Source organism: Callithrix jacchus, chromosome 6 (genome assembly GCF_049354715.1).
Source record: "Callithrix jacchus isolate 240 chromosome 6, calJac240_pri, whole genome shotgun sequence".
NCBI lineage: Eukaryota > Metazoa > Chordata > Mammalia > Primates > Cebidae > Callithrix > Callithrix jacchus.
The window spans coordinates 89,160,641-89,179,483 of NC_133507.1; the positions used below are offsets into that span (position 1 = coordinate 89,160,641).

Below are 18,843 nucleotides of genomic sequence, written 5' to 3' on the forward strand. Positions count from 1 at the left end.
GTGCAGGTAGAGATAGATTACATTCCTTGTCAGAGCTATGCCAACTTTCATCTTAAAATACACTAAAAGAACTGGATCCTTAGACATTGAGAATTTCTGTGGGTTTTCAAGTTTCAGTGGCCTCCTTCTTCCATACTTGAACTTCTGTTTGTCTAGAGAGGTGAACGACAGTTAATAATTAGCAGAGACCCATGAATGCTTCAATAAAGCATTCACAACTTATGTTATAGATATCTTTCCTCCAGTATGTCATTTGATCCTTTAAAGTCACCATTATTAAATCAAACCCAGTTAGATTATGAAGCACCTGACTTTAAAATTAGTGGTTGATATGTTTTTCACTGAAACAATTAACTGATTCATTCAATAAGCAGCTACAAATACCAAATAAATTGACTAATCTGTCAAATAAGCATTGTCTGTGTTAACCAATCACCCATTTTCATCTCAGTTTCTCAGGGGAGTCTCAGCACTGTTTTATATTCCAGCCTCTCTTCAAAGAATGTTTATGACATACGTAAGTTTACTGACTAGTAGCTAGCCAGAAAATGGCTGTCTAAATTTGGACTTTACATAAAACTTTTCAGCAAGGAAGTTTCAATAGTGGGTCATTTTGAGCAAGAAGTAGTTTCACTAAAGGTCATTTCAGTTGTCAAATGAAGACAGTAAGTGCTGGCATTGTTGTCAGCCTACATTGGTTAACCCGATAAGACACTCATCTAAGATTTTACTATCACCTGACAAATCTGTGATCCAACAGGTTTCAGGAGTCCCAAGGTCACAGTAAAGTGACAAAAGTAGGAGGACAGAGGAAAGACTAAGTTTGGATCTCCAAATTAAGGAATGGAAAAGGCAAGTGAAACACAGATCAAGATAGATTTAAGTGATTAGGAGAGCAGCTGACTAGCTAACCAGGCTCAGATGTGGTCAATTGACCAGTTATCTTAAGCAGAGATGATTCACAATTCTGCTGCTTATGAGAGAACTGGTGAGTGTGTGTGTGTGTGTGTGTGTGTGCGCGCGCGCATGTGTGTGTAAATGATCTTGGCCTTTTTAAGAACATTTTTATCTTGGCTTTTACTCAGGCAGTCCAGCATAAGTCTATTTTCTGAGAGAAAACTGTTGTGCTACTTAGCTTTATAATCTTATTGAGGCTTTTTTGGTTTATTTTTGTTTGTTTTATTGCTTTGTTCTCGTTACATGTGAAAAAATGTTTAGTGTCTTGTTAAAGGCAGAGAGAAATCCTGTGACTTTAGAGAATTTATTGGGGAGGGGAGGTTTATAACAGATGCACGTGACAATAGTAATGCAACTTAAGCACACCCTGTATGGCAGGTGCACACTATTACAATAACAAGTTAAGAAACGAAGGTTGCCACATGGAGGTTGCAGAGGGGAAGGGATATTAACTGCACGCTTTTCACAAGTTGTAGTGGTTCGCCAGTCTGCTGCCACTGGATATATGTGTGTGTGTATATATATATATTTGCTACCTTTGGGTCTCTTATTTGGTCTCTTGAACCTGGAGCCACCCCTGTTGAAGTTAATAGGAGTCTAGCACGAAGGGAATAAAAGTTACAGTGCATGCATTATAGGATTGATATTTTAAGCCTGTGAGGGAAGGTCCCAAACCATATTCATTGGAGGACTCTTCTATATGAGAGAAACACAAGTTCCTGGTATCCCTGCCCATGCTGGAAACAAATAAACAAACAAGGCCACTAAATAACCTGCTTCAAAACTTTAGACTTAGTTACTGGTATTAGTTGTAATATATGCTCTTGCTTTTGTCCTACCTTTATATTGCTCAGCTTCAGTTTCTTATAGACTGGTCAAATGATATTTATGAAATTTTCTGACTAGCTACTCATAATCTGAATTCCCTTCATAGGTTAAAAAAAACCAAATTATTTTTGTTGCATTTCATGGAATGTTTCTAAAGAAGTCTTCTGTGTGAGGATTCCATGTGTTTGTTTTACTTCTTCAGAAAATTGGTATTGAATGATCACTAAGTTCTAGGCTTTTTCTCAGATGCTAGGGATAAAACAAATAATCAGGAAAAATAAAATACACTATGTTTGGTAAATAAGAAAGAAATAGAACCATGAAGGTGTATAGAAAGTGTAGGGGCTTAAAATTTTTAGAAGATAAAGTGCTAAGAGACTTCTTGCCAGTAAGATGACATCTGCAAAATAATCTAACAGGTGAGCAAGTAAGCCATTCTGGTAATTGAGAAATACTGATTCCAGGAAGAGGGAAGGCCCTCTGAGGTGGCAGCTTGCCTGGTTTGTGAAAGGAACAATAAGAAGTGCAGTGTCTGGAGGGAGATGAACAAGAATAAGAGTAGTAAGGAGATGAAGGAAATGAGGTTAAACAGCTAATGAATACACAGATCAGGTAGAGTTTTATAGATCATTATAAGGGCTTTGATTTTTGCTCTGGTTGGAATAGGAGCCCTTTGAGGGATTGAGTGAAGAACTAACTTTATCTACCTTAGCATTTTAATTGTATAACTCTGGCTGTTGTGTTGGAATATGGTAAAGATGAGGAGGTCATAGATGGAAAAAGGGAAATTAAGCAGAAAAATTTGAAATAATCTAGGTAAAAGGTGATGGTAGGACAGTAGCAGTAGTTACTGAGAAGTGGTAAGGTATCTGAAGGGATTTATTGATGCATCAGATGCAGAGGAATTAAATATTTCCATATATTTCCTATTTCTTAATTAGCAGGAAAGCTGCTATTAATATGATTGTATAGCTAAACTCTACCAATACTAATTTTCTATCAGATTTTACTGTTACCTGTAAATATGCTATTGAAAGTCTGGGAAATTCATCTATGTTCATCAAAACCTCAGAGTCCTAATATCAGCAAAACTGCATTGTTCAAAAAAGTTGTATTGAAGAAGTTCATTTTACACTTAGAACCTTCTTTTCCCGAGTATAGAAAATGGATGTGGAAGGAACTGGCTCAGTAATCACAATCTAGTCATTAAAAGAATGTGTCATTGTTTGGCTCTTGGAGTTGGTCAAGGAGCCATTAAGGCCAAAATCAAAGGTTCACTCTTTGTATAAACTTATGAGCTTTGCATGTTCCGCTTCAGAGAATCTATTTCTGATCTCATACATTCAACAACAACAACAAAAAATTATCTTGCTTATAAGGGTAACCAGTAAAACTGTATGGAGAGGTCAATTTAAATCCATCATCATTTCAAGAAAAACAATTCACAGCTCTTCCTTTACTTGCTAGCGAGTAAGTAAATGACATGTCCTCACATTTAGACAACACATTATGACTAAGAAAATAAGGAATTCAAATGCTCTGCAGAATGTTTTCTTTCAGAGAAGTGCACTAAAATAGTGAAGTATACAGATAACTTATTAGAAAGTGTTTTTACAAGAAAATTTATGTTTTAAGAATGTATTAAAAGTGTAGAAAATAGCTTTCAATGGCTAATGCAAAACTGTAAAATAATCATGACTTTTACTGAATTTACTTATCTTTTTCCTTTATTCCAGAACCTACAGATAGGCCACCTATACTATTAATCAAAAATTTTGAAACAATTGAGGTTTTCCATCTTAATGGAAGTAAAATAGCAACCTTAAGCTCAGTCAATGGAAATGAAATTCATACTCTGGATTTTATTTATAATGAAGATATGATTTGTTGGATTGAATCAAGAGAGTCTTCAAATCAACTCAAATGTATCCAGATAACAAAAGCAGGAGGATTAACAGATGAATGGACAATCAATATTCTTCAATCCTTCCATAGTAAGTGTTTCAATTCAATATTATATGCCACCCTTTACTAATTTCATTTACAGACCAGTAGGCTGGATTCTCAAATTTCTAGCATAGCTCATGGCTGTTGGAAAACTGTATGTGCAAATACAAAGAAATTGAATTACTGTATTAACTACATGTTTTTCATATACAAACACACATGTTTCTCTATTTAGGAAAGTAGTAAATTGCAGAGTTAACTGTAATTCTTTCTTTAAGGCTTTTTACAGTGTCATCTAACTGGGGATTGTGATTTTTTTTTTCCACTGAGTGGTAATTCACAATGTGATAGTGAAGGTGGGATTTTAAAAAAAGGAACTGAGTCGATAATTATAAGGGCATTGGCTGTAATTAAAAATAAATTATTAGGTTTATGTTAATTGGGATTAACTACCTGTGTTAACTTTCTTTAAAGTAAATCAATATTTATACATCCTCTTCCAACAAAGTGACTTGTGCTTTGTGATTTACTTTGACTTTTCATGTCAGAAACTTGACAGGCTGCCCTTCTCTTCCTTCATTATTACCATAAACTGAAATCTCATTGTCTCTCTCTCTCTCTCTCTCTCTCTGTCTCTCTCTCTCTCTCACACACACACACACACACACACACACACACAGATGCACACATATTCTCTCTCTCCTGTCTTTATGTATGCTTGGGGAAACCATAAGGATGAGAATTTTAACACATATCCATTTAATTTATGATTTACAGAAAGCACTTCTTACATATTCAGCTCAGATAAAAGTCTGTAGAAAAATGAAGAGAAGCCAGGCGTGGTGGCACATGCCTGTAATCCCAGCACTTTGGGAGGCTGAGGTGGGTGGATCACCTGAGATCAGGAGTTTGAGACCAGCCTGTACAACATGGTGAAACCTCATCTCTACTAAAAATACAAAATTAGCTGGGCATATTGGTGCATGCCTGTAATTCCAGATATTTGCGAGGGTGAGGCAAGAGAATCACATGAATCTAGAAGGTGGAGGTTGCAGTGAGCTGAGATTGCACTCACTGGGCCACAAGAGCAAAACGTCATCTAAAAAACAAACAACAGCAAAAAAAGAAATGAAGAAAAATGTGTACAATCAAGTTAAGCAGGAAAAAAAAAATACTGCGATAGAATAAATGTAATTTTCAAATGTAGAATATTTGATCTTGTTTAAATAATTAAAGCTTTTCATATTCAGTTAAATGGACTGGTTATTAATCCTTACATGAAGAAATAGTATTATATATTGTCTGATCATTGTATTAGATTAAATGAATCAATGGCAAATTGTGAAAAATAGGACATGCAGGTATAATTGTGTATATTTAGATGAACAAAGTGTTTGACAAATATTTTCTGACACTTTGAAGATCTTCTTAATATATATGAAACAATTGATAATGTTAGGTATTGTGAACCGGACCAAAAATTGTAATGAAAGCAGTGTATTTTTAAATAATTCTATAGAGAAATGATCTTTCATATTAAATAATAAATAACAAATTAAAGAGTGACACAAGGCACATAACCCTTATTATATAATTTATTACTTATGTGATTTATTATATAAGTAATAAGTAAAGATTATCTGCTTTGTAAGTATTTCAGACATTGGTTTAGGCAGCAGCTGGAAGCTGAACACAAGGCCCCAGTCCTTGCTACATCAGCCATTACCTTAACTAATCCAAATGTATTTGTCCCCAGTAAATGGAATACTAAATAGTCAAATAGCTAAAATATTCACTAAGTTGCCTGGTAGAATCATTTTCTGAGCTTACTTAAGAACTTTTTCTCTATACTTAATATGCCCTAATAATGGTAGTCATCTCTTCTTTAATATATGTTTTAAAAACCACTGTTTTTTTAAAATCTAAGGAAGATCAAGCATTTGCATATTGAATATTTGCAGAAAATAAGTATAATTTAGATTACATTTGATTTGTCAAGCAATTTGGCAAACCAGAAAAAATATATTTTGTTATTCTTGTTGTTAGGGAATTCACTGAAATGCTGAATAGAATATTCATTTTGAATAATAAAAATAAGTTCACTGGAAATATTTTAATTAGAGTAATTATTTGTGTGAAGTTAGGTTTAAGCATCCAAATATATAGTCATGTTACAAAAAAGTAATTAAATATGTGGAAGTAATTCAATGATGGGAGTGGTGCAGGGGTGTGAGCAGGCCTGGGCTCCTCTGTCATTGCTTGTAAGCCAAGTATTTTATCAACATGTCACAGAAGAGCTGCCACTGAATACAATGGGCTCTGTGTTCATCATGACAATTTGTGAGGTGATAATGAAGCTTGAATATTCTTTGCATGAAAAATTACATAAAATCTTTGTCATACCATATAAGCAAAAATAATGAACTGATAGAAATCAGCCTGAATACCTGTCACTATCCACTAATCCAGAGATTCTCTTTAGTTCCTCCCACCCCCATTATATTTAGGTGCTTTTCTCTTAATTTACCTGAAGAGAACATGCTTTTTTGAGAAAATATAAACATTTTGTTTTTCAAAGGATTACTGTGAGAAGAAAATCAATAATTGCTGGTCAAACTGACTCTCATTTAACACTTGCATAATAATATAGTAGTAATTATTTTATTGCAATATTTTTAAAAATTACACATCTTATCTCATTGGATACTCACTGCGTCTCTGTGGAGTAAGTAGGAGACATATGCCCTGACTGTTTTATAGTAGAAGGCATTTTTACTCAAAGTTTAGATATATTAGGCAAAGCTGGATGGCTAACAAGAATGCAGAAGTGGGACATCTAAGCCCTGTTTTTTTCTTTTACACTAGAAAATCAAGTCTACCTTAAACTATATATTTTAACTTTATTGAATATACTGAAAGACTGCAACAAGAAATATTATTCTTTTGTTTTTATAGGAAAATTGAGACTCTGAGCAGTTAGATAATTGTACACAGTATAATTAGGTAGGTTTGAATTTAGGTCAGACTTTATAGTTCTTTCTAAATACCACACTGCCCTTAGGTCTCAACTTTCTCATTTTAGCAAAGCAAGAATGATGAGGTCTACAAATATTAGTAATGTTGGCTTACAAAGACAATGATTCTGATGTGACCTCCTTAAAAGTCCTACATTTAACATTTTACATCATTCCTAAGCAATTTTGGGAAAGGATCAAAATGAATGATAATAATATGCTCAATAAATTGTATTAGTGAACCTCGAAGGAAATGATGGAAATTAAATTTCTTATTGAATTCTTTTTTTATAAAGATAACTGATATTTATTATTTAGCATTTGAGCCTGAAAGTTACAGACTTTGGAGATAATTTTGGAATTAAATGTTTTCTAAGCAAATTTTTTTTAAAGTATTCACACACAACACATTTGTAGCTGATTGTTTTCCAAAATTTTTTTTGGACAGTACTGTGGTAGGGACACAGATACCCAAAATAACAAAAATTATGGGATTTACAAAAGTAGTGAATTCCATCTGTTTCATTAGGACAAAGTGCATAGAGACTACTAAGATAAGAATATTTTCTGAGTTAACCTCTTATTAAGAAACATGATTCAGAACCATATTGTCATCTCCCAGCTGGACAGTAAACACTTTTATTCTGTTTTCATGGATGAATTCTTCAATACTCTTAAAATTTCAACGATCACTTTTAAGATTCTAACATGGATTTAACCAGCTTTTCTTGAGCCACTAATGGGCTCAACTCCAAACCAGTAGAGTATACCAAGCTAAATATAGATAACTGCTTATTCTTCATGGACTTAGCTTCTGAATTAACCCGATTCACAGACTTTTATCTTTTTTGTTAGCTTGTTTTAATGTCAACCTTAAATTACCTTCTACTTGAACCTCTAACCAGAGCTACTCAATTAAGTCTTTATTGAATAATTTTTTAATTCTGACAATTTAAAAAAAATCTTTTGTTTTTAATTTTATTTCAAGTTTTGGGATACATGTGCAGGATATGTGGGTTTGTTACATAGGAAAATGTGTACCACGGTGGTTGGCTGTACCAATCAACCCATCATCTAACTATTAAGCACAACATTCATTAACTATTTCTCCTGATGTTCTCCCTCCACACCCCCCCCATGACAGTCCCCCAGTGTGTGTTGTTCCCCTCCCTATGTTCATGTATTCTCATAATTCAGCTCCCAATTGAAAGTGAGAACATGTGGTGTTTGGTTTTCTATTCCCCTGTTAGTTTGCGAAGGATAATGGCTTCCAGCTCCATCCATGTCCCTGCAAAGGACATTATCTCGGACCTTTTTATGGCTGCATAGTGTTATATGGTATATATGTACCGTTTTCTTTATCCAATCTATCATTGATGGGCGTTTGGGTTGATTCCATGTCTTTGCTATTGTGAATAGTGCTGCAATGAACCTATGCATGCCTGTGTCTTTACAGTAGAATGATTTGGGTATATACCCGGTAATGGGATTGCCAGATCAAATGGTATTTCTGGTTCTAGGTCTTTGAAGAGTAACTGCCCTGTCTTTCCTAACAGTTGAACTAATTTACATTCCTACTCACATGTAGAAGCATTCTTATCTCTTGGCAGCCTCGCCAGCATCTGTTGTTTTTTGACTTTTGATAATCACTATTCTGACTGGCATGATATGGTATCTCATCATGGTTTTTATTTGCATTTCTCTAATTAGTGACCTTGAGCTTTTTTCCATACGTTTGTTTGCCATATAAATGTTATCTTTTGAGGTGTCTGTTCATGTCCTTTGCCCACTTTTTAATGTGTGTGTGTGTGTGTGTGTGTGTGTGTGTGTATCAGTTTGTTTAAGTTCCTTGTAAATTCTGGATATTGAACCTTTGTCAGATAGATTGCAAGAATTTTCTTCCATTCTGTAGGAGTTCTATTTACTCTAATGATAGTTTCTTTTGCTGTGCAGAAGCTCTTTGGTTTAATTAGATCCTATGCCAATTTTTATTTTTGTTGCAATTGTTTTCTGCGATTTAGTCATGAAATCTTTGCTGGTACCTATGTCCTGAATGGTATTGTCTTGATTTTCTTCTAGGGTTTTCATAGTTTTGAGTTTTGTGTTTAAATCTTTAATCCATCTTGAGTTAATTTTTTTTATAAGATTTAAGAAAGGAATCCAGTTTCAGTTTTCTGCATATGGCTAGCCAGTTCTCCCAGCACCATTTATTAAATAGAGAATCCTTTCCCCATTGCTTGTTTCTATCAGTTTTGTCAAAGATCATATGGTTATAGATGTGCAGTCTTATTTCTGAGTTTGCTATTATGTTTCACTGGTCTGTGTCTGTTTTTGTACTGGTACCATGTACCAATTTGGTTACTGTACTCTTGTAGCACAGTTTGAAGTTGGGTAGTATGATGCCTTCAACTTCCTTTTTTTTCCCTTAGGATTGATTTAATTATACAAGCCTCTTTTTTTTTTTTATTCCATATAAATTTTAAAATATTTTTTTTACTCTAATTCTGTGAAGAATGTCAATGGTAGTTTAATGGGAATAGCATGGAATCTATGATCTACTTTGGGCAGTATGGCCACTTTCATGATATTGATTCTTCCTATCCATGAGCAAAAAATATTTTTCTATGTGTTTATGTCCTTTCTTTATTTCTTTGATCAGTGGTTTGCAGTTCTCCTTGAAGAGATCCTTCACTTCCCTTGTTAGCTGTATTCCTAGGTGTTTTTTTCTTTTTGTTGCAGTTGTGAATGGGAGTTGATTCATGATTTGTCTGTCTGCTTGCATATTGTTGGTGTATAGGAATGCTAGTGATTTTTGCACATTGATTTTGTATCTGGAAACTTTGCTGGAGTTGTTTATCAGCGTTAGAAGCTTTTGGGCTGAGACAATGGGGTTTTCTAGAAATAGGATCATGGCATCTGCAAACAAAGACTTTGTCTCCTCCTGTTTGAATCCTCTTTACTTCTTTCTTTTACCTCATTGTGCTGCCCAGAACTTCCAGTACTATGTTGAATTGAAGTGGAGAGAGAGGTTATCTTTGCCTTGTGCCAGTTTTCAAGGGGAATTTTTCCATTTTTTGCCCATTCAGTATGATACTGGCTGTGGGTTGTCATATGTTCCTCTTATTATTTTGAGGTATGTTCCTTCGATATCTAGTTTATTGAGAGTTTTTAATGTGAAGGAATGTTGAATTTTATCAAAGGCATCTTCCGCATCAATTGAAACAATCATATGTTTTTTGCCTTTAGTTCTGTTTATGTGAAGAATTATGTTCATTGATTTGCATATGTTGAACTAGCCTTACATTCCAGGGATGAAGTCAACTTGACCCTGGCAGATAAGTTTTGGATGTCTGATGGATTTGGTTTGCCAGTATTTTTACTGAGGATTTTTGCATTTATGTTCATTGGTGATATTGGCCTAAAGTTTTCTTTTTCTGTTATAGCTTTGTCAGATTTTGGTATCTAAATAATGCTGGCCTCATAAATGAATTAGGGAGGAGTCTCTCCTTTTCAGTTGCTTGGAATATTTTCAGAAAAAAATGACAACAGCTCCTTTTTGCACCTCTGGTAGAATTCAGCTGTAAATCCGTCTGGTCTTGAGGGTGTTTTTTTTCTTTTTTTCTTTTTTTTTGGTTGGTAGGGTGTTTATTACTGTCTCAATTTCAGAACTCATTATTCAGGGATTCAACTGTTCAACTTCTTTCTGTTTCTGTCTTGGGAGGGTGTATGTGTCCAGGAATTTATCCATGTCTTCTAGATTTTCTAGTTTATTTGTACAGAGGAGTTTATAGTATTCTCTGATGTTTGTTTATATTTCTGTAAGATCAGCAGTCATATCCCCTTTATCATTTTGTTTTGTGTCTATATGAATATTCTCTATTTTTCTTTATTAGTCTAGTTTGCTGTCCATATATTTTATTGGTTTTTTCCCCCAAGGGTTTTTCATGTACATTTCCTTCAGTTCGACTCTGATCTTGGTTATTTCTTGTCTTTTGCTAGCTTTTGGGTTGGTTTGCTCTTGGTTCTCTAGCTCTTCTAGTTGTGATGTTAGGATGTCCATTTGAGATCTTTCTAGCTTTTTGATGTGGGCACTTTGTGCTATAAATTTTCCTCTTAACACTGCTTTAGCTGCATCCCAGAAATTCTAGTATGTTGTCTCTTTGTGCTCACTGGTTTCAAATAACTTCTTGATTTTTGCCTTCATTTTACTATTTATCCAGGAGCCCTTCAGAGCAGGTTGTTCAATTTCTATGTAGCTGTGTGGTTTTTAGTGAGTTTTTAAATCTTCCATTTTAATTTGATTGTGCTATGGGCTGAGAGACAGTTTGTAATGATTTCTGTTATTTTGTATTTGCTGAGGAGTGTTTTACTTCCAATTATATGATCCATTTTAGAATAAGTACCATGTGGCTCTGAGAAGAATGTATATTCTGTTGTTTTGAGTTGGAGAGTTCTGTAGATATTTTATCAAGTCCACTTGATCCAGAGCTGAGTTCAAGTCTTGAATATCTTTTATCTCTTAATTTTTTTATCTCTATGATCAAATATTGAGAGTAGTGTGTTAAAATATCCCACTATCTGTATGTATGGCTATCTAAATCTCTTTGTAGATATCTAAGAACTTGTTTTATGAAACTGGGTGCTCCTGTATTGGATGCATATATATTTTGGATAGTTAGCTCTTCTTGTTGAATTGAACACTTTACCATTATCTAATGCTTTTCTTTGTTTTTGTTTTATTTTGTTTTGTTTTTGATATTTGCTGGCTTAAAGTCTGTTTCGTCAGTAACAAGGATGGCAACCCTTGCTTTTTTCTGCTTTCCTTTTGCTTGGTAAATTGTGATGTTCTCATGTTGTGTTTTTCAGCTGCTTCAGGTCATTTATGTTCCTTTGTAAACTGGTTATTCTGGTTAACAGCTCCTGTACTGTTTTATCATGGTTCTTATCTTCTTTGTATTGGTTTGAAATATATTCCTTTAGCTCACTGGAGTTGGTTATTACATAACTTCTGAAGCCTAATTCTGTCAGATCATTCATGTTGGCCTAAGCTTAGTTCAGTATTCTTGCTGGAGAGGTGTTGTGATTATTTGGAGGAGAAGAGGCACTCTTTCTCATTGAGTTTTCAGTATTGTTGCATTGATTCTTTCTCATCTTGGTGGATTTTTCTACTGTCGATCTTTTGAGCCTGCCAATGGGGTTTTTGTGGAATCTTTTTGTTGATGTTATTTTTGCTTTCTGTTTGTTTTACTTTTAGCAATCAGGCCCCTCTTCTGTAGGGCTGCTGGGATTTACTGGTGGACCACTGCATGCCCAATTCACCTGGGTCCCTCCTGCACCTGGAGATATCACCCATGGAGGCTGCAGAACAGCAAAGACGGCTTTCTGTTCCTTCTTCTGGAGCTCTATCCCAGAGGGGCACTGAGCTGATGCTGGCCAGAATGCTCTTGGTATGAGGTGTCTTGAGACCCTTGTTGGGAGGTCTCACCCAGTTAGGCTGCATGTGATCAGAAGCCTGTGTAATAAAGCAGTCTGGCTGTCCCTTGATTGAGGAGATTTGGCTACAGTGGGGAGAATCTCCATTATCTGGACTGCCAGCAAGCAGGAAAGACTAGGTCCACAAACTCAAGACCACAGCCATCCCTCCCCACAGGGTCTCCTTCCCAGGAATATCAGAGTTCTATCTGTAAACCCTTGGCTAGAGTTACAGCAATTCCTGCAGGGAGGCCCTATCCAGTGAGAAAGGATGGATCTGGTCCTACCTAAAGCAGTAATCTTGCCACAATCTGTCACAGCTCCTGTGCTTTGCTATGGGGAATTCCTCTGTCTAATCGACCCAATCTCCCTAACACCAGCAGGGGAAAATGGCTGATGAGAGCTTCAGTGATGGTGACTGCCTTTCCCCACTGGAACTCAGTTGCCTTAGGGAATGTCTAGACTGCTGCTGCTGTCCTCAACCCAGTTGGATTGCACAGCTCTGAGTTTGGGACCCAAGGCCCTGTTGGGGTGGACTCACAAGGGGATCTGCTGATCCACAGCATGCACAGATCTGAGGAAAGAGTGTGGTTTCCTGGGCAGAGTACTACAATTACTTGCCACTTCCCTTATCTGGGTGTGAGAGTTCCCCTTATCCTGTGTGGCCCTTGGGTCTTTGCACCACCCTGCTTTTCCTCACTCTGCATGAGTCGCACCAACTGCCTAGTCAGACCCAGTGAGAGAACCTGGAAACCTCAGTTGATGGAGCAGGATTCACTTACTGTTTTTGTTCTTCTTGGTGGGAGCTACTGGACCTGCTTCTAATCAGCCATCTTGGCTCCTCTCTCCTCTCTTTTTTATTTTAGATTTGGGGGTATATGTGCAGGTTTATTATTTGAGTGTATTGTGTGATGCTAAAGTTTGGACATAGTACTCAATAGGTAGTTTTTCAACCTTGCCCCTTACCCCTTCCCTTCTTTTGGAGTTACCAATATCTGCTGTTGCCATACTTATGTCTCTGTGTACCCATTGTTTAGTTCCCACTTATAAGTGAGAATATGTGGTGTTTGAATTTCTGTTTCTGAAGTAACTCATTTAGGATAATGGCCTCCAGCTGCATACATGTTGCTGCTAAGGACATAATTTCAAACTTGTATGACTGCATAATATTCTATTGAGTATACATACCATGTTTTTTTAATCCAATCCACAACTGATGGGCACCTAGGTTGATTCTATGTCTTTGTTGTTGTGAATACTGCTGTGATATATGTACTTATACATGTGTCTTTTTAATGGAATGATTTGTTTTCCTTTGTGTATAAACATAGTAATGGGGTCACTGGGTTGAATAATAATTCTATCTTTAGTTCTTTGAGAAATATCAAAATTGGTTTTCGCAGTGGCTGAACTAATTTACAATCCCACCAACAGTGTGTGAGTGTTTCCTTTTCTTCTGAAATCTCACCAACATCTGTCATTTTGACTTTTTAATAGTAACTATTCTGATTGGCATGAGATGGTATCTCATTGTAGTTTTGAATTGCACTTCTCTGATAATTACTGCTGTTGAGTTTTTTTTTTTTTATTTTATGTTTTCAGGCCACTTGTGTATCTTCTTTTGAAATGTCTGTTCATGTCCTTTGTCCACTTCTTAATGTATTTTTTTTAGGTTCTTTAAAGATTTTGGATATTAGTCTTTTGTCAGATGCGTAGTTTGAAAATATCTTCTCCCACTCTGCAAGTTGTCTGTTTCCTTTGTTTATAGTTTCTTTTGCTGGTCAGAAGCTCTAGTTTAATTAGGTTTAATTGTTAATTTTTGTTTTTGTTGCATTTGTTTTAGAGGACTTGGTCATAAATTATTTGCCTAGGTCAACATACTGAAGAGTATTTCCTATGTTTTCTTCTGGGATTTTTAGTTTGATGTCTTACGTTTAAGTTTTTAATCCCTCTTGAGTTAATTTTTGTAAATGGTGAGAGGTAGAGGTCAAATTTAATTTTTCCATATAGGGTTAGCTGGTATTCTCAGCATGATTTATTGAATAGAGCTGATACTTTCCTTCTGTCTTCTATCAAGCTTACCTTTTCCCCTTGAGTTAGCAACTGTCTAATAATTCCACATATTTGGAACAACATGTATTAAACATTTATATTGTGCACTAGGAATTCTATGTATGTACTTCATTACCATCACACACAATTATAACATGTATACTATATATAATTGTATATAATTGTCAGTTTATAGATGAAAAAATGAACCTGAAAAACTAGGAGCAAGTAAGTGGAGGGAGGTGCCATGCATTTTTAAATCACCAGATCTTGAGAGAACTCACTCACTATTCTGAGGAAAGCACCAAGCTATGAGGGATCTACCCCCATGACCCAAACACCTCCCACTAGGACCTACCTCCAACATTGGAGATTACAATTTAACATGAGATTCAGCAGGGACATGTATTCAAACTATATCATTCCTATCCTGGTTCCTCAAATCTCATGTTCTTCTCACACTGCAAAATAAAATTATGCCTTTTCAACGGTCCCCCAAAGTCTGACCTCATTTGAGTATCAAATCAATTAAAAGTCTCAAGTCTAAAGTCTCATCTGAGACAAGGCAAGTACCTTTCATCTATAAGCCTGTAAAATCAAACAAGTTATTTATTCCCAAGATACAATGGAGGTATATGCTTTGTACCTGTAATGAAATCAGAATGAGTAAACATTCCCATTCCATAAAAGAGACACTGACTAAAAGAAAGGGACTACAGGCACCATGCAAGCTTGAAATACAACAGGGAAATTATTAAATATTAAAGCTCCAAAATAATCTTCTTTGACTTGATGTCTTATACCTAGGGCACACCAGTACAAAGGGTAGCCTCCCAAGGCCTTGCACAGCTCTACCTCTGCAGCTTTGCAGGGTAAATTTCTTGTGACTGCTCTCACAGGTTGAGTGCCTGTGGCTTTTTCAGGCATAGGGTGAAAGCTGCCAGTGGCTCTAACATTCTGGGGTCTGAAAGATAATGGCCTTCATCCCACAGCTTCACTAGGCAATGCCCAAGTAGGAACTCTAAGTAGAGGCTCCAACCCCACATTTCCCTTCTGAACTTCCCTAGTCGAAGTTCTCTGTGTGGACTGCATTTCTGTATCAGGCTTCTGCATGGGCAACCATGCTTTCCCATACATCCTCTGAAATCTAAGCAGACTGCCAAGCCTTCACCACTCTTATACTCTGTGCATGTGTGGGCATAACACCACATGGAAGCTGCCAAGGTTTATTACTTTTATTCTCCAAAGTGGAAGTTCAAGCTGTATCTGGGCCCTTTGAACCCAGGCTGGTGCTGTAGTGGCCAGGATGTAAGAAGCAGTGCTCTGAGGCTGTGCAGGGCAGCAGAGCCCTGGTTGTGGCCCCTGAAACCATTCTTCTCTCCTATGCTTCTAGGCCTGTGATGAAAGGGGCTACCACGAGAGTCTGTGAAATGCCTTTGAGACATTTTTTGCCTTATCTTGGCTGTTAGCACTTGGCTTCTTTTTAGTTACGCAACTATCTCTACTAAGTCATTGCTCAGCAACCTGCTCAAATTTCTCTCTAGAAAAAGCTTTTTCTTTCTCTGTCACATGGCCAAACTGCAAGCTTTCCAAACTTTTATGTTCTGCTTCCTGTTTAAATATAAATTCCAACTTTAAGTCATTTCTTTTCTCCCACATCTAGAGTGTTTGTTGTCAGAAGCAGCCAGGAAACATCTTGAATGTTTTGCTGCTTAGAAATTTCTTACACCAGATACCCTAGGTCATCACTCTCAGGCTCAAACTTCCACAGATCTATAGGGCCTGAATAGAATGCAGCCAGCTTCTTTGCTAAGGCATAACACGTGACCTTTGGTTGAGTTCCTAGTACGTTCATTTTAGTTTGAGACTTCCTCAGTTTGAACTTCACTTTCCATATTAGTGTCAGCATTTGCTCACAACCATATACCCAGTCTCTAAGAAATTTCAAGCCAGCCCTCATATTCTTTTCTTCTTCTGAGCCCTCTATACTCATACAGCCTCTTCCTGTTACCCACTTGCAAAGACACTTTTACATTTTCTTGTATCTTTATAGCAAGACCCCACTCCTTTGTACCAATTTTCTGTATTAGGCTGGGCTTGCATTGCTACAAAGAAATACTGAAGATTCAGTAATGTATGAAGAAAAGAGGTTTAATTTACTCATGGTTCTGCAGGCTGTACAGAAAGCATGATGCCAGCATTTGCTTCTGTGGAAGCCTCAGGAAGCTTACAATCATGGCCATAGGTCAAGGAAGAGCAGGTATCTCATATGGTAAAGCTGGAGCAAGAGAATGGGGAGAGGTGCCACACACTTTTAAATAATCAGATCTCAAGAGAACTGACTCACTATTGTGAAGACAGCACCAATCCATGAGGAATCTACCCCTGACCCAAACATCTCCCTCCAGGCCCCACTTCCAACACTGAGAATTACAATTTAACATGAGATTTGGTGGAGATATATATTCAAACTATATAAGCTGTATATCAAATTTTAGCAAAGTATCTATCTGTTTTTAAAATAAATTTAGCATAAACAAAGAAGAGTGGCTGAGGGATCATGCCAGATCATGACCATAGATATTCAGAAAACTTGTCTGCATCATAACTAAAATATGATCTGTGTCTGGATAAAGCTCAAGTACTAATTTCAGTGTTTCTGGACACTGGGTCTGCTTAGTGACTACTCGCTATTATTCGGGCTTGGTCTCAGATTTCCCAGTATATGTACCTATAAAATTGTTTTGGGGCCCAACTACAATGAACATATGAACAGCTTAATGCAAATCTTTTTTTGAGTCTCCCCTGCCTTCCTACCCATACCAATGCAGTTATAACTAAACAGGATTAGGGCCAAGGCATTTAAAATAGGGGTCACTTAATTTTAATACAGGGATCAATCAAAATGGTGCAGACTTTTAACTCTTTATTTCACTTAGTCTGAGTAGACATTTTCCAGTGAAGGAAGCTCTGCTATTTTATATATAGGTCTTTAGCGCATAAAATGCTGTATGCATTAGGAGATACATTTTCCATCCCAATACTATATATTTGTTTATTATTAAAATTGATGCCTTTTAGAGTAACAGTTAAGGAACAGGCTTGGGTGTCTGTGGTATATCTCAACCATTGAGAAACTCCGTCAGCTACTTCAAACCTAGAAATTTATGCTTTTCATTCTTCACTAGAGATAAACTATGTTAAATAATTTATTAGTTCTGGTTTCATTATTCTGTTAGAAAAAGTTTAAGAGTTGATCACCTCCTAGCTGAGGAGAATAGAAATCATGATAATGACCATCCTTAATATTGTAGATTAATGAGATTTTGTAAAAAGGAATACAGTCAGTCTTCAGCATCCTTGTGTTCTACATCCTCGAATAAAACAACCATGGATTAAGCCAACCATGTATCAAAAATATGTAGGAAAAAAGCAGTAAAAAATAATGCAAGTAAAAATCAATATAGTATAGTAACTATTTACCTAGTATTTACATTGTATTTGGTATTATAAGTAATCTAGAGATGACTTAATGCACAGGAGGATGTGCATAGGTTATATGTAGACACAGCAGGTCCTGCAATAATGTGGTATCATTCAACATTGCTTCATTATCATGTTGATGAGAAAAATAAATTGAATCCAGGCTGAGACCACTGTGTGTGGAGTTTGTACATTATCTTATGTCTGTGTGAATTTTCTCCATAGTCTCTGGTTTCTTCCCATGTCCCAGAGCTGTGTTGTTAGTTAGGACATGTGTCTAAATGGTCCGAACGTGCCTGTGGGGGTGTGTGTGTGAGTACACTTAGTGAGGAAATGGTGGCCTATCCAGGGCTGGTTCCTGACTGATGACCTGAGCTGCTTGGATAGGTTCTGGCTGCCACCAGAACCTGAATAAATATCTTACTTTGATAAATAATTACCCTACTTGTTTTTACTAATCTTTATTAAATGTATGTGTAGCTCATATTTATTTCAGTGTTTAACATTAGAAGTGTTTTGGCTGGGCATGGTGGCTCATGCCTGTAAATCCAGCACTGTGGGAGGCAAGTCAAGAAAATCACATCAGCCCAGGGATTGAAAACCAGCCTGGGCAACTTAGCAAGACCTCATCTCTACACACAAAAAGTAATAATAATAAATAAATAAATTAGTTGAGCATGACGATGTCAATCATAGTCTTAGCTGCTCAGGAGGCTGAGGTGGGAGGACCGCTGGAGTAGGGAAAGTTGAGGCTGCAATGAGCCATGATTGCACCACTGCACTCCAGGTTAAAAGAGTAAGATTATTTCAAAAAGCAAAAAGAAAAATGTCTTTTGGGTCTGTATTTAGAAGTTGGGTAATGTTTTTGTGACCAGAAATATGCTGTAGGAACTTAACTCTTGTTTATCCCAATTAGCCTATGGTAAAAATGCTTTCATTCTACATCAATATTTGGCTTAAAGTTGTAGTTTCCAAGGGCCAATCAATGACATTAAGTGATGACTTCGTGTACTACACCATTTTATATAAGAGACTTGACCTTCGTCAGAGTTCGGTATTTTGGGTTTGGGGTAGGTCTTGGGATCAATTT

At 36.4% G+C, this 18,843-nt stretch overlaps 1 protein-coding gene across 4 annotated transcripts in view; it reads left to right on the top strand.

Annotated features, from left to right (window-relative positions):
• The window catches only part of LRP1B (LDL receptor related protein 1B), a 1,941,900-nt gene that overhangs the window by 925,101 nt on the left and 997,956 nt on the right, over nucleotides 1-18,843 (top strand). For all 4 annotated transcript variants that reach the window (XR_013518953.1, XM_078327882.1, XM_078327883.1 and 1 more), the window contains exon 6: nucleotides 3,522-3,779. Coding sequence is in view for 3 of the 4 variants with exons in the window: in XM_078327882.1 (XP_078184008.1) it covers nucleotides 3,522-3,779 (258 nt within the window). In the remaining variant the exon portion in view is untranslated. The remainder of the gene's footprint in view (nucleotides 1-3,521; nucleotides 3,780-18,843) is intronic.